The 22,140-nt window shown below is 52.4% G+C and overlaps 2 protein-coding genes across 38 annotated transcripts in view; one reads left to right on the top strand and one right to left on the bottom strand.

The window, feature by feature from the left end:
• Nucleotides 1-14,804, top strand: TMEM200B (transmembrane protein 200B). The gene is made up of 2 exons (XM_041479225.1): nt 1-154; nt 7,033-14,804. Exon 2 carries the CDS (start codon nt 7,056-7,058, stop codon nt 8,346-8,348), a length of 1,293 nt encoding a protein of 430 aa, XP_041335159.1. The 5' UTR covers nt 1-154; nt 7,033-7,055; the 3' UTR covers nt 8,349-14,804.
• EPB41 (erythrocyte membrane protein band 4.1) overlaps nt 14,517-22,140 on the bottom strand; it is a 95,037-nt gene continuing 87,413 nt past the window's right edge. For 35 of the 37 annotated variants that reach the window (XM_041479188.1, XM_041479177.1, XM_041479181.1 and 32 more), the window contains 4 exons: nt 20,936-21,037; nt 20,410-20,490; nt 18,845-18,952; nt 14,517-17,952 (listed from right to left, as the gene is read on the bottom strand). In XM_041479188.1, coding sequence (XP_041335122.1) covers nt 18,854-18,952; nt 20,410-20,490; nt 20,936-21,037 — 282 coding nt within the window. In that variant the 3' untranslated portion in view covers nt 14,517-17,952; nt 18,845-18,853. The other 2 variants (XM_041479180.1, XM_041479197.1) reach the window with 2 other exon arrangements.

The raw sequence follows: 22,140 nt of genomic DNA, 5'->3' as shown, positions 1-22,140 counted from the left end.
CGTCCCGGCGGCGGCGAGCGGGGAGCCGGGATCCCAACACCCCGCTGCCTCCTGCCGCTCCATGGCCCCGGCCGAGGCGGCGGACCCCAGCTCCCGCTGCCCCCGGGGCACCGGCCCCGGCCCCGGCGGGAGGCGCACGGCTCGGCGGCCGCCGGTGAGTGCGGGGACGGGGGGACGGCGGGGGGACACGGACCCGGACCCGGACAGGCGGCACCGGCCGTGCACATCCACATCCACCTCGGGCACACAGAGCCCGGGCGGGATGCGCGCCGGGCACTCAGCACCCCCGGGCACCCGTGGACAGACACCCGGTACCCGCAGGCACTGCGGACTGGGGGGCACCAGGCACCCACAGATACAAATCTGCTCCCACAGACACTGAGCACACGCAGGGACACCGTGACACGCACACGGACACACCACACTTACACACTCGCTTGCACAACCAGCTGTGCATGCACGCTCCTGTGCAAGCCCACACAGAGGCACACACATCTTCACACAGCCAAAACCCGGCAGCTGAGTAGAACTGCCCAGTCCTAGCACTTTTTGCAATTCCCGAGGCTCCTGACAGAGGATTGGGGTGGGGAGTGGCCCCGCAGCTCATCCCCACGCAGGGTTTGATGGAGACACTAGAGAGAAGGGGGTGGAAATTATCCCAGTAGATCACGGAGTTTGGGATCAGGAGGGCCTGTGTGCACAAGGGGCTGAGTTTTATGGCATGGAGGGGTCAGCGACCGCGGCTCTGTCTCACCTCTAGGTGGGTTTGGATCCTTGCTCATGAAATCAGCAAGATATGTCTTTTGCAGGATAAAGAGTAGGGGAGATGGGGGTTAAAAAGCTGGGAGTTAAGAGTGATACCAGCTGGGAATACAGCTGGGAACTTCATTGCTTGCAGGCCAAGTGAGATGTGGGCCTGCGGAGTGGGAGATGTGAGTCTGTGTGTCTGTACCCCCTGGATAACTCGGGCCATGCCTGGGAGCAGGGAGGCAGCCTCTGGACTCCATCCTTCCATCCCGTCCCCTCCCTCCATGCTGGCAGGGATTTTTCAAAAAAGCAGCAGGGAAGGTGCCAAATTCAGCAAGAGTTTGGTCCCAATTCCCTGGAAATCTCAGCCCATGGATTTTTCTTTTACTCTCCTTCCTTTTCTCTTGGCTGCAAGGATTTGCAAGGTGGTTGGCCACAGCCTGCATCCCAGGGTGCCCTGCCACCCCACACTACTTTCCAGATGCAGGAATTCTCCCAGGAAATCCCCCTGAGCCCCTCACTCCTCCCCCTCCTCCAAGTGAGCAAAGAGCTCTCTCCATTTAAATTTACATATCTGCATTATCTTGAATTTGAATTTATTAATTATTTGCATCTGGTTCCTATCAAAAAAGTTGGGCAATGCAGATGTCCTGATTTCAGCACTGGCTTGAGGGAGAAACACCAGATTTGTGGATTTTCATTGTCTCCTTAAACAATGGGCTGTCAGAAGCAGCTGGGAATTACAATCCCGCTCCCATTGCAGGGGTCTGACATGTCAGAGTTAAGCAATATCCAAGTTGCGTGAGCTCCTCACCATGGGTGACTGCAGCTCATTTCCCAGCCGTGGAGATTAGTCTAATTAGCAGAGCAAATCTGGGTAAGGCAGGCTCTGATAATTAGTAATCAGTGGGATGTTTCCACACACTTTCTTTTGCCTGAGGGTTAGAGAGGCGTTGAGAGCATGGCCCCATTTTTTAGGAGCAGGGAGAAGTTTGGGGAAGTCGAGGTGAATGGAGCTGGAGCTGCTGGTGGTATTGGTGGCTCTCACTCCTCACGTCCCATTTGCCCATCAGGACCCTCTCCCCTGGGGTCAAGCACAGGGTGGAAAGCAGAAGGAGAGACCCGTGTGCCCCCAGATCACCCCAGCACCATCTTTCTCTGGATCACATTCCAAGTGACAGTGGTGGCCCTGGTGGCTCCTGACTGCTGTCTGGACATGTGACCTGATGATGGGAAGCAGGCACGATGCTTCTCCACACCCCAGGCCAGGTGTGGGGGTGATGCCCCTGCTGAAAGGTGCTTGGTGGAGGTGGTTTGGTGTTAGCCCCTCCTCCATCCCATCTTTCACCTGGGAAAACTGATGGCTTTGTGCTGCGGAGAGGGGAATGAGGGGCACTTCTGACCTTTGGGTGGTCAGTCCTGGAATCTTCTGTGCTGCAGCAAAGGTGAAAATCTGTCACAATCCCAGTGAGACTCCCAGTCCAGGACCAGAAGGTGATTCCCACTGGGAAGGGGATAATCCTTCCCCTGCTGTGGTAATTAGTGTTACTGAGTTTATGTGGAAGTTTCTGTGAAGGAACTTAATTAATTATGGTTGATTAATGGGTGCCCCCAGCTGAAGCTGGAGCCACCAGATTTTGTCACTGCATTGGGAACACTTGTGTCAGGTTCACACAGGGAGGTTTTATTCCTTGGGAATGAACCCAGGGGAGGCTCTGGACTGGGAGCTGCTAGTGGATGCTGGGGTGGTGACAGGGTTTGCTCCAGCTGGGAAACCCCCAGAAACATCTGGCAGATTTTTCTCCTGTTCCCTCTCTTTGGAGACCTTTATGTGTAGCCAAGGAGGGGAACTTGAAGTGAACCCAGAGAACTAGGGAAGGAGGAGGCACTGCACAGGTGGGGATACGAGGGCTCAGACCACCCGAGTATCCAGCGTGAGGGATGCACAGTGCACTGGGATCACTGCTGCTCCCCTCCTGGCCTTGGCTTTGGTCTCCTGCAGCCAGGATGGGAGGTGGGATGGGGAAGGAGCTGATGCCTGGGTACTGCTCCTGTGGTCGCCTCCTGCCCCGTGCTGGAGGCGGCGTTGGAGGTTGGGCTGAAAAGGAGTTATTTTTAAGCAACACGTCTCAGTGCAGACTGTCATTCCCATTCTCCGTACCTTCCCTGTGGGTGGGAGAACCAGGGGGGCTCCAGCAGCTCGACACAGCCTCATACCCAGAGGGTCTTGTCTGTCTGGGTCCCCTTTCCTTGTGGAGAGGGATTTGGGGGAGCTCAGCCACCATGGGCTTGGATGTCATAGGCTCCCCAGGGCTTGGATGAGGCAGAGGGGGCTGGGCTGTGCTTGCTGATTTGGGGTCTCACCCATCACTGTGGCCTTTAGACACACTGCAGGTTTTGCTGGCTGATTCAGCAGTGAATTGCAAAACCAGTTTATTCCCAAAATCAGGAGAGCATCTTTAAAGTCATAGTACTTTAGGAAAAGAAAAAGGAAACAGAGGTGGTTTCTGTTTATTGGGCATTTTTTGGGTGTTCATTACAGCCAGGCAGGGCTGTTCCTGTGCCAGCTCCCGGGGTGATGCCCTGCACAGGACCCACAGGATCCTGCATCCAGGGTGGGATCCTGGTGCAGAATGGGATCATGCCCCATGGTTGGGCAGCACAGCCTGGCATGGGGCATGGCAGCAATGGGAACACTGTCCCTAGGGAGATGCTGGATTCCCTTCTGTGTGGTCGATGCTGTCCTGCAGTGAAGCCCTTTCCAGGTGTGAGCCAAGGAAAAGAAAAAGCTCCTGGAAGGATAACTGGCAAGAGGGATAAACCTGCGAGGAGAAGGCCCTCAGAGCTGCCTGCACTTGGCCCTTTTCCATATGGCATTTCTGCATCTCCAGCCCATCACTGAGCTGGGTGGCACCTCCTGTGGCACAGGACTGGAGTGGCACTTCCAGACACCGTTACAGCCTCTCTTCCCTTAGCCAGAGGGAGATTTGGAGGCCATTTCTGCTTTTTGATAGCCTTTGATGCTGGAAATTCAAGCTGGCATTGTGGTCATGGTAGGGGCAGAGCATCCCAGGGACACCCAGGGGATGTGAGGATCTGCCTGCAGGAGAGATCCTTCCCAAATTCTGCTTCACCACCACCCAGCTCTGCTGCTGTCAGATGCATTGGGATTTAGTGTCAAATTTTAGGAGAATCAATCTGCGAAGGCGGCCAGGGAGGATTGAGGTGGGAGGGTGGAGTCAGCAATGTGCCTTTGTGATGGGAGGGATTAGAGAAATATTTGGGTTTATTTTAGTGTCAGGCTTATTGCAGGGGTTGGGAGCTTAACCTGGCAGCAGAGCAGTGCTCATCCCGCTCCAGAATGACATTTACAGTTCCATACTGTCATTCCATACTGTTATTCCTTCCCACCGGGAATGGAAACCTCAGAGCTGGTCCTGGTGAGCCACAAATGCCTCCGGGCTGGACGGAGATGGCCAGGAATGCCGAGCCACTGCCTGTCCCCAGCATGGGACCAGGCTGTCCCCGAGCCCTGTTCCTAGAGCTGTGTCTGATGCCGCTGCTCTAACGTGGGATTCATCCGTTCGCGGGAGTGTCAGCGGCTGCAGGGTGCAGGAGGGAATGGCAGTGCTGGGTTTTGTGTTTTTTTAATTTATTTTTTCTAAAGGGTTATATAACCTTGGGGATTCTATTAATAAAAATAATGGGTTTGAACTCTGGGAACAGCCAGCCCCAGCAATGAGCAAGGAAGCGCTCCGAGTTCACAACACGGCAGTGGGCACGTAAGGGAGAGGCACTCTGGGCAGGAATAGTGGCCGGGGCTGCAGAGGGGATTCCCTGCCTGCAGCCAGATTGGTGGCATCTGCCTTGTCCCTCCTGCCAGCACCTCTGTCCCTGTTCCCAGAGAAAAGGAGACAAGGTGGGAAGGGGATTGTTTCAGCCCCAGTGTGGTCTGGACCCTGTGCACGTGGGGTGGGTGGGCGCCTCTCATCCTCCTGTACCCGTTCCCAAGCAGCCTGAGATGAATCCAGACTGTATCCAGAGCAAAAGTGTGGCAAGAGCAGCCTGGTGCAACCCAGGTGAACATCACCTAGACCCAAGGCATTGTCCTGAATGGGATCCAGGGGATGTGTGGTCCTCACAGGCAGAATTTGGGAGGTGCTCATGGTCCTCACAGGCAGAACCCCAGCGAAGCTCTTTGTCCCCACAGGTGGGATACCAGGGATGCTCCTCATCCCTGTGGACACTGGTCTTGATTCCACAGTGGGGATTAGGGAGGTTAGAGGAACTGGTGTTAAAGAGGCACAGCTGAGGCTCCAGAATAAAACAGGAGGTGCCTGGTGTGTGTTCAGTGTGAGTTTGGGGTTGTGAGCTGTGGGGGTCGTGTTCTCCCCAATCAGTGTCCAAGAGCTTTCTCTTGCAATGTAGAGGGTCATTCTCTTCTTAATCCCTAAGTAGTCAGCAAGGCATTTAAAGGGTTTGCTATAAAAATTAAGAAAGTTTGAAGCTAAGATGGCAATTAGAGAAAATTGAGACATAAACTTAATCAGAGCATTTGGAGGCAAAAAACCCACAGTCTTTGGGATGTGTTCAAGTGTCCAGTAGTTTTCCTTTAGTACCAAAATATTTAAAGCCTCATTTTTCAGGATGAACATTACCGTGCGTTTGTTGTGTTTCTCCCTTTGCCATGTGGGATTATCAAATTATTTTTCAGAAAACCTTAATACCCCTCTCAGCAGTGGCCTGTGGTTTGGTCTGGTTTGTCTGGGACTTTATTTTTTTTTCCCTTTAAATCTCCCTTACTTGAGTTGTCACAGCTTGACAGCCTTGTGCCAGGAACAAGCTGTCATCCTGGATCTCATATCTTTAATTCCTTCCCTCTGATGCTAATAACACCTTAAGATGATTAACTGGGGGAAAAAAAAAGTAGTATTTTTCTGCTGTTTGGATGCTGGTCACTGGCTCTCCATACTTCATTCATCTTGGGGAGTGAAATTGGAGTGGTCACCCCTGTCCTCCTGAAGGGCTCTCCTTGGGTTTAGTTTCTGGATTTGATTTGCTGAATATCTATGACTGTGTTGTCCAAATGCTTTTCTTGACAGTTTAAGATGCAGTGGGGTGCTAAGCCCCCCTCCCACAGCATCCCTTGGCTGGGGGCCACCCTGCAGCTCTCCCTGCTCACATCCCCTCCAGGATGTTCTTCTGGGAATGGCCTGGGCAGCATTTCCATGCTGGCAGTGCTGGGAGACACAGGAGAGTGCATGGACACCCTGTCCTGCCCCAGCCCCACTGCCAGCCATGGCAGCACCATGCTGCGAGAACACAGATTCCTGTCAGCATGAGGTTATTTATATTTTTAAAAGATGTTCTTGGTCTGGGACTTGTACAAGGCCTGTTTTAGCTTCCCAGGGTTCCACTTATCCCAGGCACAATGGTGCCAGCCCAGCTGATGCTTCTTACCAGATTGGTCACCTACTGTGTTGGGCAGCAGCTTCCACACCTTTTTGCGCATCTAGGAAATAAAGTTCTGGATAAAATGACACACTGTGTAGATGTGGAGTTTTATGTTTTATGTTGGTGTGTGTGAAGGCAGGATCCTGGGGTGCACTGAGCAGGTCAGAGGAAATAGGAGACAGCAGAAAATCGGGAAAAACACGTCTTTTAGCTTAAATTCTCCATGGATTGATGGGTCCTGCTGTCTGATGAGTGGCTTGATACTGGTTTAGGTTTTTAGGTCCTGCTTGGATCATCACTCACAGGCTCTGGGTGGTGTGGCTTGCCAGACCTTTCGTTTGAGTTCCAGGTGCCTCAGTTTCCCCAGCAGACAAATAAACAGCTCCTTCCCTCACTGCTGTAGTGGCAGACTGGCAGTGGCACCTTCTGCAGGTGTCGCAGGACTGGGGTGACCCACGACAGGTCCCTTAGGCTGTGATGCCAGCGATGGCTCCGTGCTGGGTGTGGCACAGCAGGGTCCCAGCTGTCCTCGCTTCCTGCGCAGCTCAGGCGTTTAGAGGGATGAGTTTGGGGGCTTTGGGAGTGTGTTTGGAAGAGATGCCTCAGCCCTTCACTCCTGAGTGGGGAGAGAGAGAAGTGACTTGAGAAAGAGGGGAGCAATCGGGCAGAGCAGAGCTGCTTGTCCCTGCCTGGTGTAACCTGTGGGCTCGGTGTCCTGGTGCTCCTGGCATCCCCGTGCTCCCAGTGTCCCTGTGGTGCCCATGCTCCAGCATCCCAGGCACAGGGACCCCCAGTGATGCCTGCTCACCTTTTTCTCCTCCCATTGTGCAGGAATTGTGGCTGAGCCAGAGACGATGACTGCAGAGAGCGCCGAATCCAACGGGCCTATGCGGGAACCGGAGCACGGAGGGCCCAAGGTGCCGGTGCCCCCCGTCCCCCCGCGGCGCCAGGGCCGCCGCCTGCGGCGCAAGTCCCCGACGGAGCCCCCGCTGAAAGGGCAGCTCCGCATGCGCTCACCCGCGGGGGCCTTCGTCATGGTGGGCATCTCGGTGGTCCTGGTGGGCATGACCATTGCTGTGGTGGGCTACTGGCCCCACCGGGGACATGGGGGCACTGGGGCCGGCACGGGGAACACCAGTGTGGTGGGGGACACCAGAAGGGAGGCGGCAGCCGGGCACCACATGCCCCACAGCGAGAAGCTGAAGCTGATCGGCCCCGTCATCATGGGCATTGGGCTCTTTATCTTCATCTGCGCCAACACGATGCTGTACGAGAACAGGGACATGGAGACCCGGCAGCTGATGCAGAAGGGGCTCTACAGCCTGACAGTGGGGCTGCCCAAGGGGACCAGCCCCGAGGACGGGCACTGCCAGCACAGGGACAGCCAGCCCTTCCCCAAGGCCAATGCTGAGTGCGTGGAGGGCTGTTACCAGGTGGACCTGTCCTGTCAGCCCTGCCCCAGCCCTGGCAGCAAGTGGTCCGACTGCTACGGCCCCAACCGGCTCCAGGCCATGGCCGAGTTCCTGCAGCACCCGGCAGCTTCCCCCGCGACCTCTCTTCACAGTCTCCGCTCCACCGAGGTCAACCTGAGCCTCCCGTGCCGCGCTGGAGCCGAGTCCCTCCTGTCCTCGGCCGTGGGAGCCTTGACACTGCCCATCATCAAGCTCAACAACTGCTTGCTGGACGGGGCAGCACGGGGGGCTGGCGGGAGGGCAGAGAGGGACCCTGCTGAGCATCCCCCCAAAACATCACAGCTCTCCCGAGCTCCGCTTTCCATTGGTGACGGCACCGCACCCTGCGGCCAGGATGGTGATGGTGGTGGTGGCCACGTTGTCATCAGCGTGGATGACAGCTGTCCCAGCGTGGAGCCGCTGGTGGAGCTCAGCCCCGATGTGCACCTCCACGCCCCAGGACACTCCAAATCCCTGGACCTTGGCCGGCCGGGGGTGTTGCTGGTGGCCCCCATCAAGGACCGTAAGAACCGGAGCTGGCCCCGGCTGGACCACGTCAGCCTTGTGGGCTACGCCAAACTGGAAAGCACTGGCGAGTCCCTGGACCAGCTGCTGGAGCCCAGTGAGCCCCCAAGCCAGGGCGAGCCCCTGCCCAGCTCCTGGGTGGTGGGGATGGAGCAGGGCACGCAGGTCTGATGTCCCCAGCACCTTTGGGGACTGTAACATCCCAGTCCCTCATCTTGGCCCCCAGCAACCCCAAAACCCCACATCCAGGAGGGGTTTGGGAGTGGCATTTTTAAGCCAATGCCAAGAGGAAGGTCCTGACCCTCCGCTCCTGGGCAAGGACTCGCCTAGGTGGGATGTCCTTCCGGGTAGATGCCCTTGGCCTTACAAGACCTTCTCCTGGTGGCTTTTCCAGAGGAGTCCTTGCTTTGAGACCCCACACAAATTGTGGGATAGGGACATGGGGGCGGGTGAAACCCCACCAGCCCCCACAATACTTTATCTCAGCAGGGTTGGGGTGGGGAGATGCTTTGGGGGGTGGTGTCCCCTTGTCCAGCCTCAACCCACCAAAAAATTTGCTTGGCCAGAGCACGTAGGCCCAACGGGGCTATTAAATATTATCTGGATGCCATGTGGTCATGCCTTGCCTCCTCCTCCTCTTGCCTGTGGGATGCTGGGAGGGGCAGTGCCTGCGGCAGTCTGGCCAGAGGGTCTGTGAGACCTTGTGCCCCCACCCAGACTCCACTGGAGAAGGGATGCTCCATAATCAGTTGCTCAACATTCACAGGATGAGGTGATAAGTGCAAGGTTTGGGATTTTTATGGAGAGAAGGGATGTAAAAAAGGTGCCCAAGGAGTTGCAAGCAAGGTGCTGCTGCCCACTTGGGGTGCAGCAATTCTGAGAGCCTCTCAGTGGATCTGAGTTTGTGCTGGTTTTTGGTGGGATGGAGGATGCAGGTGGTGGGAGGAAGGATGTGAAGGGACAGAAAGGTAGACCAGGTCCTTTTGGTGCTGTTCTGATACTTGATGCCTGTTGGATGCAGCGCAGGAACTGTATGGGATGAGGCCAGAGAGGCAGCCTCAGCACTGGGGTAGATTCCTGGAGAAAAGGGAGCTGGGGGTTCATCCCATCCCTGCTTACTCCCTCCAGCTCTCTCGGGCAGGAGGAGCCCCAGGATGCCAGGGCATGTGGATGTATGGATTGGAGAGATGAGACTAGCACAGCTCTGCTCTCCAGCAGCTTGGGAGGCTTCAAAATGGCTGTGGCAGCCTAGATGGGATCTTTGCCTTTTACCTTCCCAAAACCAGGGTCTGTTGGGATAGCTGAAATCTCTTTTATGTGTATGAAATGTCTGGGGGGGGGAGGTGTTTTATTTCTGTCTCTGCTTCTCCTTCTCTGGTCTTGAGCACAAAGTGTCAGACCTTGCAAACTTTGGGAACAACGTCCTTCTCCAGATCAAAACATCCCAGTAAAATAATTTGGAAATTGCCTTTTCTACCCCAGCCCCCTCTTCTCCCAAAAAGCAGCCCCCACAGTGCTTTGATGGCAGGGGGTTCTACTTTACAGGGAGAAGTTGTCTCTGTTTCCAATGCCAGCCCTCCCAGAGAGCTTGGGTACAGCTTCCCCCATGCAGGGACCAGAGGTGGGACCGACAGCTGTGGTTTGGGCCCAGCTGCATCCCAAAGGATTCTCTGGGAGTGATACCAGCCCAAGCTCAGCTATTTATTTGGCTACTTAATCTCAACAGTATTTAGGCACTGATTCATTGCAATAAACAGCAACAAGAAAAAGTCACCATTGGGGTCTGCCCTGGAGCAGGATTGAGAAGTGCCAGAAGGTTGTTTTTGTCCGAAAATAACTTTTCCCTTCAGCTTAACCATCTGCAGCCAGAGCTAATGCCAGGTCCTGGGCCATGCTTTGGGAACTGGCAGCAAGAAATTGAAGCCCAAAATGCCACAAGGAGCTGCATGAGAAGCTACTGGGGGTGTTTGTTTTATTTTTTCCCATTCATTTTCAGCTGAGGCTCAGTCTAACTGTGGGAAATGGCTGGATTTGCAGGGCAACCTGCCTGGACCATGTGCCTGCACCAGCATCATCCTCTTGCCCCATCCTCCTGCTGCCCCATCCTCCTTCCCAGCTCAGCAGCATCCTCCAGGGGAGGCATTTCTGAGTCACACAGGGATAATTTCAAAATGCAAAGCAGCTTGATTAATTAATCTGGCAGGGTGAGAAGCCCTGTGCCTTCTCCAGGGAAGAGCAGCATCTGTGCATCGCTCACCTTCAGCTCTGTCTGTGCACACTGTTCCCAGAGTATTTGTGGGATATTAGCAGTGCTGGTTTCAGTGGATGGATGCCATGTATGCTGTCCTCACAGTGTTCTGGGAATTAACTGGGCAAGGTGAGGCTGGGTTAGAAACAGAAATCAAAAGAGGAAGTAAAAATGTACACCCTGGATGGATCCCTCCATTGACTGCTTGGCTGCAGAGTTGTGAAGTGGAACAATCCTGGGAGCCCTGGAGATGCCACACAGCCCAGCCTGTGAAGGGCAGTGCTTGGTGGTGCCTTCTGTCCTGCTCAGGAACAGGCTGCATACACTATGGACTAAATACCCAGCTTCATCACCCCCCAGGGTATCCCACCCCAGGAGGTGGCCACTGCAGGAAAACATTCCTACCAACAGAAGGGGTGTTTAATCATAAACATCAGCAGAGAAAGTTGGGGGATTGTTCCCAACACCAATGTGTCCATGTTGATGACGACTGACCCTGGGGGACCCTTGGACCAGAGGATGGAGGCTGGAGAGACCAAGGGCAATTGCAGTTATCCCCCAGCACCAAGAGACCTCTCAGCTGGTGCATGGCTACAGGACAGCTTAGTTTGGGCCAAAAATGGATAAAATAGGGAAAATGGATTGAGGGAACCACTGCCACAGGCTGTGTGTGGGAGATGTGCCCTCGGGAGGTGCAGACCCCGCTGGTGGCTGTGAGGGGGTCTCTCACGCCTGGGGACACCCCAGTAGTGCCAGCAGGTCTCCAGATTTGCTGCTGGGACACCTCTGTCCCCAGGGAGCACAACAACCACAGCTGGGGACAATCACTCCCTGATACTTCTCAGCCCTTGGCTGGTTTGCAGCTCTTTCTCCTTCCTCTGCCTCCTCCTCCTCTCCCTGCAGTGGGGTAGGTCACAGCCATGAATCTGCTTGGCCAGAGTGCCCTTCCTTAAGATTTAAGGTCTGTGAGAAGGCGAGGGCCCTGCTCCCAGTGTGTACTTGCAGTACAGCCAGGAGTGAGTGATCCCAGCCATAAATCTCCTGCCGAGGTGTGGGGAAGATGACGCGTGGGGGTCGGTGTGACCTGTGCTGGGGGAGCGGTGTGATGAGTGCAGGCGTGTTCCCCAGGTCTGTAACACCCTGGCCCTTTTCGCAGGGGGCTGATTTCTGTTGTTTTATTTTAAAGAAGGGCAAGAGTGTGATACAAAATGCTTCTCTGCATTAATGAGCCAGCACTGAGCCGAAGGCACCCATCCTAGTGCTTCCCAGTACCCAGGGGAGCTGGAACAGGTCTGGAGCTGGGGTGGGGTTGGGAGAAGTTGCTTAATTATTTTTAATTGCTTTTTCTGTGGGTTTGGGGGCGTCCTGTGTAGGTTCTCTGGCATCCAAGGCTCTGCACATTAATCCTACTGTAGAAATGGGCTGAGCAATGTGGGATGGATTGCCCTGGGGCTGGTCCTGGGTTAAAACCCAGAGTTCCCTCAGTGTTGTCAGCATCTGTGTGACGTGTCCTGACAGCTGAGCACCGGCATGGGGCTGGAGCCCAAATCTCTGGGGCTGTGTCTTGGAGCCTATGCTGGGGGCAAAAAGCAAAAGATGCCCATGAACCTGCAGGAATCTGTGCTGGTGCTTCCTTGGGTGATTGAGGACGGAGCAGGGATGAATCCAAGGCCATTGACGCAGCTGCTGCAGGACCTGAGGTAATTCCCCACCTGGTTTTGGCCATTCTTTTGTGCTTCATTTTCTCCAGTGATTGATAGAGCTCAGAGCTGAGCTCAGCATGTCCAGCCTGGCCCATTGACAACATAATTCCTCCCTTTCAATCCCATTTGTCTCAGACCCTGGGCTCTCCCAGCAGGAAGGGATGGAGTCACCCCGCTGCTGCCTGGCTCCCACAGCAATTCCCTCAGGAGCCCTGAGAGCAGCCCTGATCCTCCAGGAACACAACTGGCTGCTGAGCCCAAAAACCGGGAGGAACAGCCTAAAAATAGTCTGGGCTGTAATAAACTGGTGATTTAATGGGAACTTTCTCCTCCTGATGTGACAGCTGCTTCTGCAGGTTGAGTTCTGGGATGGAGACATGAGGAAGGACCAGGGATGGGTGATGAAGGAAAGCGACTTTTGTGGCTTCTTCCCAAAGATTGGGACCTCCAAGACAGAGTCATTGCCTTTGGTGTGGGATCTGGGGCTGGGATGGGTGTGGGGCCACCCAGGAGTGCAGACTTGGCCCGTCGGGAGCTGCTGCCTCCTGCGCAGCTGGAACAAGGGGTTGGGGTTTTATTTATTTGCATCTGGATTGCCATGGTATTTGTTTGCCTAACATTTTCCCTAGCTTGTAGCAAGGCAAAATGCCACAGGCAACATTACCACACCCCCTCCTCCTCTGGCTGTGAGGTGGATAAAGGCACCCTGCGCTTGGGACACTTACCCAGAGGGGCTTTGGGGAGCTTTGAGGAAAAGCCTTTCCAGTCTCCTGGGATGGCCCCAGACTGCTCAGCATCGAGGTGGGTGTTTGCTGTCCCTGTGCACAAACACTGGGGAAATAAGCTGAGGACACTTTTCCCCTGGACATTTTGGATGGGGGTTCCAGTGCCACCGGTGCTGGGGTGTTCCTTCACTGGCGATGGCAACACTCCTGCCCAGCAAAGCACCATGGTTTGGGTGGATGGGCAATGTGGGACCATATCCCTGGTGCCACTGATGTCCCTGCAGTGTCCAGGACAGGGATGTGCCAGAAGTCCCTTGGGAGCCATCAGCCCCATGTCCCCTCCCTGTGGAAGTCCCAAGGCTGATGATGGTGTTTCTGCCAGGACACACTGGTGCAGTCCAGCACAATCCCATATTGTTGGAGCTGGTAGCTGTGGGACAGACTGGGACCCACAGGAGCTTGACAAGAGCTTGGAGCTGCTCCCCAGGTGATGCTCAATAGAGCCAAAAGTGGGAGCAGGTGATGCCATTGAGCAGGGGACTGACATCCCAAAGTGAAGGTAAGCAAAGGGATGAAGCCATTTATTGGTTGGTTGTCTGCAGACACGAGGTTTTTGGGGATGTGGTTCGTACCCAGCCACAACCCCTCACACCAGTGCATTGTCTGAAGATGCTGGGACCTCCCCAACCTCAGCTCCCCAGGACAGGGCTGTTTTCAGCATGGCCCTGCCAGGCTGGGGAGGGCAGGAGCCTGGGAGATGACAGGACCTGGCTCTGCCACAGAGCTGTGAGTGAGTCATGCTGCTGTGACACTTACGGGAAAGCAGCTCCAGTGGTGGCAGCTTCCCAACTCTCCAGGGTCAGGTTCTGAGCCTCCTTGGTAATTCTGGCTTTACAGGACACTGAGATTTAGTACTTGAAAGCAACCTGTCCAGGGTCAGGGTGGAAGTGGTGATGGCTGTGTGGGAGCAATGAGAATTCAGAGCTTTTAGCAGGACATGCCATGTGCCACCCTTCTCTTTCTGCCTGCTAGGGAAACCAAGGCACAGGGAGGTACCACAGCCAGCCCCTGGGCTGCCCCTGCCCCCGGGGAAGCTCTTCCCAGCCAATTTCCAGTCTCCAGCTGCCCTAACTGGGCCTCTGGCTCTTGTTCTCTGTCAGGCCTGCAGCCAAGATGCCCTGTCAGCTTTTTGTGCCTTATTTTTGTCCCTCCTAAAGCTGCTGTAAGCCAGAAAAAAAAATTAGATAGGACCAAAATATAGATGGATTTGACATTTCCCCCCACTCCAGTTGAGTCACACTCACTTGGGCAGCAGCGGCTGAGCACACGTCTCTCATGGGCTCACCACAAATTCCATAGCTCAAAGGATGGTTTTATATCAAGTGATGCTTCTTTGGGGCAAACTTGAACTCTGGGAATTGCTTCTGGCCTTTCTGGGGGCTTTGGTTCCACATGTAACCACAATGGGAACTGTTTAAAGGGTCTGAAGGCACCAAGAACCCAGGGAAATGATGGCCCAGGGCTGGGAGAGCTTTGGCACTATTGTAGCTACATTTGGAGGCTTTGGTTTAGGCTGGTAAAACCAAGTCACCACAAAGCCAGGCTAAGGAGAGAAACCTGGAGGAAGGTGAGGAGGAAGAAGAGAATTCAGTGCCAGGGAGAGTTTTGTTTGAAGGTTTATTGAAAAATGCAATACAAGAAGCAATACTGAACACTTAGGTCTGCCTAAACACTATGGCAACTTTCCCTTTGATTCACTATGAAAATCCAAAATAACAGCTCCCATCACTAGTTGACCTAGAAAGTTTTGCCAATTTTAAAAGTTCCTATTTTTATAAAGAGTTGTAAATGCCTAACCTAGACAATTCACAATTGCCTTAAAAATTTTTTTACAAAGCTCCTTCATCTTCTCAACAAAATCATTTATTTTTTTTTTGTTTTTTACAAGTTTCATCTCTAAGGCTGGGACGCTACCACCTCTTAAGGTAATTGTACAATTAGGAAAATCAGTAAACCACAGTTTATTAAAACCAGAAATCAGTCAGTCCTTTGCTAACACATCTCTGTTGGTCAGGGATTGCTATTGGGCAACCAGAGCTGCCATTCCAGTTTAATGGAGAAGAACAAGAGCTCCTTGCCTTCCTTTCCATAAAAACATTCATTCATATATAAATAGCTTCCATATAATGCATATTATACAATCAAGACAGTCTCTGGGTGAATTTGTGGAGTGGGAAGAGCTGGGAACATTCATATAAATAGACCTTACTTAGCTGGTTTGTCCCCTAGAGCTGACACAGCACGCTCAGAGCCAAGGATTTTAAATCCCACCAGAGGTGGAAGGGGAGTGGGCAGCCCCACCATGGCCTTGGCTGAGGGTGAGAAAAGCTTCTTCTGCTTTTAACTTGTATCTTCTTCCCAGGCTCCTGTCCAGCTCCTGGGCTCGGGCACCGTGTTGGCAGGAGCGGGGCTAGAAACTCCTGACGTCAGACAGCAGGTGATGGCAAAGGGCACATGAGGCCATGACTTGTTTGAATTACTCTAGGAGAAGCAAGAACTGAGCAGGGAGAAGTGTGAAAATGGACAACCTGGAAACAGCCACCCAAAATCCAAGGAAAAAATAAAAATCGAGTTGTTCTAGTCTACAGGCCCTTTAACAAGGGACATCTGCAGCGACAGTGAGCACATCCTTTTGGAAAGGAACCACCTCTCCTGCCAGCAGGTTCCTCACCCCAGAAATCCCCTGCTTGGGGTGTTTTGTCCCACTCATTGTGCTCAGGGCATGGGACACCCCAAGGGAACACCCACGGACCACATTCCCCTCAATTCTCCTGACAGCCAAGTGCCTTTAAGTGCTATGGACAAACTTAATTTATCACACTGGCTCTGCCAGGTAAAGCCCAGAAATCCTCTCAGCCATTGCTGCACGTGCCCCTTCACTCCTCAGGGATCTGTTGCAAGTGAGAGGGAAGGACTGAGCGGCAAAGAACTCAATTCCCAGAAAAAGCACAGTGACAGAGGGTGCTCAGCATGATGGGTGTTTAAGGCAAGCATTACCCAACTAAGCTGAGGACAGCAGAGACACAGGCCTCTTCCAAGGCCTGCGTGGTGGAATAAGGAAGGAAAGGGCTTTTCAGACATGGACAGGAAGACTTAATCTCTGCACTATAGCCCAGGACTCCCTAAATCCCCAGAGTGTCCTGGGAGGGAAGCAGAGCAGCCCAGAGGCAGCTGCCAGCACGGCCAGTCTTCTTCCCAGGACCCAGGGCCAGCAAGGCTCAAAGAGAGCCAAAATCCAGCAGCTCCAGCAGAGTCTCCAATCAATACTGACAGCTTAATTAAAATTGCACCTGAAGCTGAGAAGTTGCACCAGCCCCAGCGCAGTTCCAGGGCTGGTTGCAGCTGAACAGTGGAGGTTGCAGCCTGAGCTAAATCCAGTGACTTCTGAAATACAAGATTCAAATTTAAAACTGGAGAGCTTTTCTCTTTATTGCCATTTTTTTGCATCCTCACCTGAGGAGCAGAGCGCTTCCTGCCCTCAGCTACAACTGTGCCACACTATATATATATATATGTATATTTATACATGGAAAAAAAAAAAAAAAAAAAAGTGTTCACAAGTGTCTGGGCAGACTCTTTACAGAGCTTGGTTGGTTTTCTGCTTCTTGAATTTAAATGGTGGAAGGACAAACCAGGCAAGAACATTCCCATGAAGCTTAGACAGCAGCAGTGGGAGCACATCCAGCCCCTGAAATAATGTTTTTGCATCATCCCCTCTGTGCTGGAGATGGCCCTGGAGGTCTGTAAGCTCAGCCTCAAGATTCAGACAATCACCCTGATATTTCATTCCAGCAAGGGGGTCATGAAGCCAAATCGAGACCCGCAGGCCAGTGTGGAAGAGGGAATGTCAACACTTCCCATGTGGTTTGGCTCTATCACAACCAGCAACACCTGACACCTCCTAAAATTCCTTGTTCAGCCTCTCCAAATACAACTTGCAGGCCTAGGAAGGATTGTCTAAAGGAGTTTAAATTAAATGATAGTAGGATACACCCTCTGGGAAATGGGTAACATGATCAGCTTTAAATAGCACTGTGAGGGGAGGAAAAAAACCCAACCCATGACTTACAAAAAAAAAACCAAAAACCCCTCCCTAATTTAAAAATCATGAACACAAACAAGTGAAAAACTATGACATCGAAAAGCTCAGTTCCTGTGAATGCTGCACAAGCCTACCTTAACAGCATCCCGAGTCCAAACACCTTAAACACACACTTCTAAGGGCTTTTTAATTTAATGGCATCTAGAAAACACAAACAGGTGGGGAGCACTCGGCAGAGACACACGGGAAGAGGGAGAGATGCTATCACATCCTCTTAAAGCTCTAAAATTCACAGTATAAGATACTTGAAGCAACTTCCAGTATTCCTTAAATCTAGTGAACTATTCAGATGTGTGCATAGGCTACACCACAAAACCCTACTGTGATCACACATCAGGGCTGCAACCCAGTGCAGAGGGAGCTCGGAGCAGCCCAGGGGTCGCAGCGGGGCTGCAGCTCCCCAGAGCTACAAAAATAATCTAGAGGCAATCGGAAATGCTGCACAAAGTCTGACTCTTTAAACTGACTCTCCTGGAAGACGGACCCAGGGCTTTGTGAAGGCGCATACAGATCCCGCACTGGGAATGTGCAGGGAACAGCTCCGTTATCCCTGACGAGGCAGAGGGAATACAAGTTAAAACAGGGAGCCCTGGAGCCCTGTGAGGTGGGATTCTGTGTCTGAAGAGGCTTTGCGTGAGAGGGAATGCAAAACTGAAAACCTGTAAAAAATACTAGAAATATTTTAGAAGTTAGAAATATGGCATATTTCTGTCACAATAGATATTAAAAAACACCAACAAAACAAAACCCTATATCCAATAGGATCTAGTGGACTCTGGAAAAATCCCAAGTAAAATGTCAAAGCTCAACTCTTAATAAATGATATGAATGTCTCTGAGTGTCAAGTCTGAAATCCGAGGTCTTTGTGCTCCAGGTAGTTTCTTGGTAGTTTTGCTGGGTTTCTTTTTCCTGGTGTTGTCATGGGCAGGAACGTTTCCTAGCAGGAGAGGAAGACAGTAAGTTGCACCTACCAACAGCGGCATGCTGGAAGAAACAGAAATCTGCCCCCCTGAAGTGGATGGGAACTGAATTCAGGTGAGTTACCACCAGTGGCAGGTGAGAGGTGCCTAAATGGGCTCCAGGAGAATGACTCTGCACAAGGGTCTGGAGCAACAGGACAACACCAGAGGGCAGGGTTAGATGCGCTATTGGGAAGGAATTTTTTCCCTGGGAAGGTGGTGGGACTCTGGCACACCGTGCTCAGAGAAGCTGTGGCTGCCCTTGGATCCCTGGAAGTCCAAGGCCAGGTTGGACAGGGTTTGGGGTATCCTGGGATAGTGGAAGGTGTCCTTGCCCATGGCAGGGGTGGCACTGGATGAACTTTACAGTCCCATCCAACCCAAATCGTTCCAGGATTCTGTGATCAGTGGCATGGGGCAGGATGGCCTTTAAAGCACTGAGGCACAGCCAGAGCTCCTGGATTCCTTTAGCAGCTCTTTCCCAAACTTATAAAAATTGCAGAAAATGGGATTTCCAGGCAAGCTTGGGGTCCAGCTCAGGGGTTACTGGGCACCGATGTGGGCAGGGGTCCCACCTATGTGGCACCTACAGCTGCTCCATGTGCTCCCAGAACATCATGGATATTTGGGAAGGCAAAGTATCCTCATGGCAGAGCTGTGTAGCTTTTAACCCATTTGGGCTCATTTCCACAGGATTAGTCTGTCTGTGACTGCCTCATCAGCCTTCATGGATCTAAGAGGAACAGCCTGAGCAGGACTCAGCAGAGAACAATGATCACTTTACTTCAACTCTGACCCTGTTTACCCAAATCTCCTGTACACCGAGATCAGTCACCCCCTGCCCCCACCCGAGGTGGTCTCTCTACTCACGCTGCCCAACTACTCCTCTGCAATCTCTGTCTCCTGGTGCACAACCACTTTGGTCACCGACATGTCTGGGTGCTGCTCCTTGGCAGCCTTGATCGCCTGTGCCAGGACCTGAGGGACACATGGGAGAACACGGGTTAGAGCATGTCAGAGTGTCAGAGCATGGCACCCGCCATCCCAAAGGGCACAAGAACCTTCTTCTGACTCCAGGGTGTAAAAAAGAAAAGTCGATGCACTTGATAGAATTATAGGAAAATCACAATCACAAGTTGGGAGGGACCCACTGGGATCATCCAGCCCAGGCCCTGCCCTGACCCCCCAACAACCCCACCCTGGGCATCCCTGGAGCTCTGGCAGCCTCGGGGCCATGCCCATTCCCAGGGGGGCCTGGGCAGTGCCAGCACCCTCTGGGGGAAGAACCTTGCCCTGATGTCCAGCCTAAACCTCCTGCATCATAGGGAGCAGAGGTCGGAGCTGCCCCTTGGGAGGAGCTGCAGCTCCCACTGAGCTTTGCCCTCAGTGTCCTCTGCTGCAGCTGAACACACCGAGTGCCCTCAGACACCCCCCCTCTACAGCCCCTCCTGATCCTTCACCATCTCCAGAACTTCCTTTGGAATCTCTCTAATTCTTTTAGGTCTTAAATTGTGCCCAACACTGCCCCCAGGCCTTCAGCCACAAACTTTGGTGACTTTTAGTGCTATTACATTATCTCCGAAAGGAAAAGCACTATTTGAAGAACACCCCCGACTCTCCACTGCCCCATGGCAGAAGATGGATGAGAGCAATTAAGCATAACCTGATTATTCTTCCAGCAAGCGTGATAGGCACATCCCAGACATTTTCTGTTGGAGTTAATAAACTAGATCTTGTCATAAGAATATTTTCCACCCCCATGATACTTGCGACTAAATTTAAATTCAAAGTATAATTCTCTGATGACAAAATCATCACTTCCAACACATGCAAGAGGCCAATGAGGCTGAGTCATCAGAAAGGTTTCATATAAAGCCAAAGAGATGTAACACAGGTGCTGAGTGCTCTGAAATGACTTCTGGCACTACAGAATAGCAATAGTGCTTCAAAGTTAAGGGAAAAGGAATGCAAATCAGCCAGATGTCAAGGAAAACTTTTATTTCACATTTTTATGGATTTTTTAAAAAGCCCACAACTGTCCGAAACAATTCTGGAATCAAAACTTTGCTGCTCATCAGTTTCAGAATAGAATTCAGCTTTCCTGGCTCAGCAGCTTAATGTCAAAAAGGAATTTATTACTGTTATAGAATCATAGAATGGCTTGGTTGGAAATGGACCTAAACCCTCATCCCATTCCATCCCCTGCCATGGGCAGGGACACCTTCCACTGGACCAGGTTGCTTTAAGCCCTGTCCAACCTGGCCTTGAACATTTACAGGGATGGAGCAGCCACAATTCATAAAAATATGAACTTTTTTCTCTACCCCAGTAAAATTTTCCTGGTTCATTTTTTGGTGACACTGTCTTTGAATGGGCAGCCTGACTGATTTTTGCCAGCTCTGGGAAATTCTTTTGGATCATAGCCATACTCCTACCTGGTCATGGTCTACATCTGCATCTCCTGTGATGACAATCCTCTTCTCAATCCGTGTCTCTGAAATGCCACCTTTCACAGTCTAGAACAGAAGGAAAAGCTGCTGTTAGTGTAAAAGCGCAGAGGCGTGTGAGCTCACTGGGGCTGCCTGTGTAAAGACGGTATCCAAAAATAGTGTCACCAAATAGTACCTGGCATTAGAGTCACAGGGGAAACTGCTGCTGCTCAAGGAAAAACTGTCAAAGAGTTATTTTTTTATAGCTGAGCCAGGGAAGAGCTTCTCCTCACAGTACAGCTCTTCCTGCTGTCCCACAGTACAATCAGAGTCCATGTCCAGACTGTGCTGCAATTAATGCACAATCCACAGATTTAACACAGGCAAAATGGAAACCTTTGTACTTTGCTCCAGGTACTGATGTATTTGAAAGGACCTTTCAAAAACTTTTTTTTTCCTCTCATTCATCCCTGCTCATCTCTCCATCAGGCTGTTGGTTGAATTGGTGTTTTGTGGTGCTCCCTGGTGTTACCTTGGTGATCTGGGTGGTGGTGGTGCTGCTGGTGGTTTCTGAAGTGATGGTCTGGGCAGTCAGCAGGATGCCAGGGTCTAAATCCCCATTGCCACCATCTGTCTGTGGGACACAAGAACAGGACATCAGTCCTGAGCAGTGGGGACAGAAGCAAAGGCTCCACATCACCAGAGCCAGACAGAGGACAATCTGAGGACAGCAGCTCCAGCGTGCACAAGACACAAGCCAACCTGTGCCCAGGTGCACAAGAGCTGGGCAGGTCTCTGAAAGCTTGAAGTCCCTGTGCTTTAAGGCTGGAAAAGCACAGATCCTTCAGGGAGGACCTGTAACACCCCTCAGACTGGGGGCGCTGGTATGTACCCAAACCTGAGCATGCTGCTGCCCCACAGCGCTGGTCATACCATCCATGCCTGAACCATGACAGGAAACCAACACAGACACCAATCCCAAATTCCACCTGCCTGCATCCATGGAGATCAACAAAGCCAAGAGCACAATCTTAATCAGAAGGTAATTGTCACCCTACCTCCTTCCTGACAACACCTTGCACATCCCTCACTTTATGCTCTGCAGAAGCAAAGAACATCCAGACATTTGCTGAAACAGGAATCACTTTTAGAGCTGGTTCTTGGATTTCATCCTGCCTGACTCAACCACTCTCAAGGTCTGCCAAAAATCCCAAACTAAGTCATCCTGGCCAGCCCATCCTGGCTGCGCTGTCCATGTCCCCACTGGGCAGCATCCTTGCTCAGCACTGGGACAATATCTGGAATTACCACAAGGTGGGACCATTTTCCACAGTCTGGAAGAGATCTCACAGCAGATCACATCCTGTGCACACATGGCCGACTGATCCCAGCCCTGGAGATCACTTTTCCTTTCCATTTCCCAGTTAGAGCAAAACTCCATTTGCCAACATGCTGAAAGCCAGGGCAATGCTCACCACCACTGTCTGAATGATCTCTCTGGTGCTGCAGTTGGGAGGATGCTGAGCAGCCACAGCTTTCCTTAGGAATCCCAAATTATACAATCATGAGGTTCCTGCATGCATAACAACATCCCACAGTCAGTTCACTGCAACAGCAGAGCACAGGCTGCTGATGACAACCACAGTGATGGCAAAGCCAAGCTGACACAGACTCCAAAATTTCAAATAGAAAGGCTGGGAGGGATGGGGGTGTTCAGCCTGGAGAAGAGAAGGCTCT

This window comes from Pyrgilauda ruficollis, unplaced genomic scaffold (assembly GCF_017590135.1).
Source record: "Pyrgilauda ruficollis isolate IOZ18807 unplaced genomic scaffold, ASM1759013v1 scaffold48, whole genome shotgun sequence".
Classification (NCBI taxonomy): Eukaryota; Metazoa; Chordata; class Aves; order Passeriformes; family Passeridae; genus Pyrgilauda; species Pyrgilauda ruficollis.
This window is presented reverse-complemented; position numbering and strand designations above follow the sequence as displayed.

Coding starts and splice junctions, on each gene's coding strand:
- TMEM200B (XM_041479225.1), top strand. CDS start 7,056: ATGACTGCAGAGAGCGCCGAATCCAACGGGCCTATGCGGGAACCGGAG.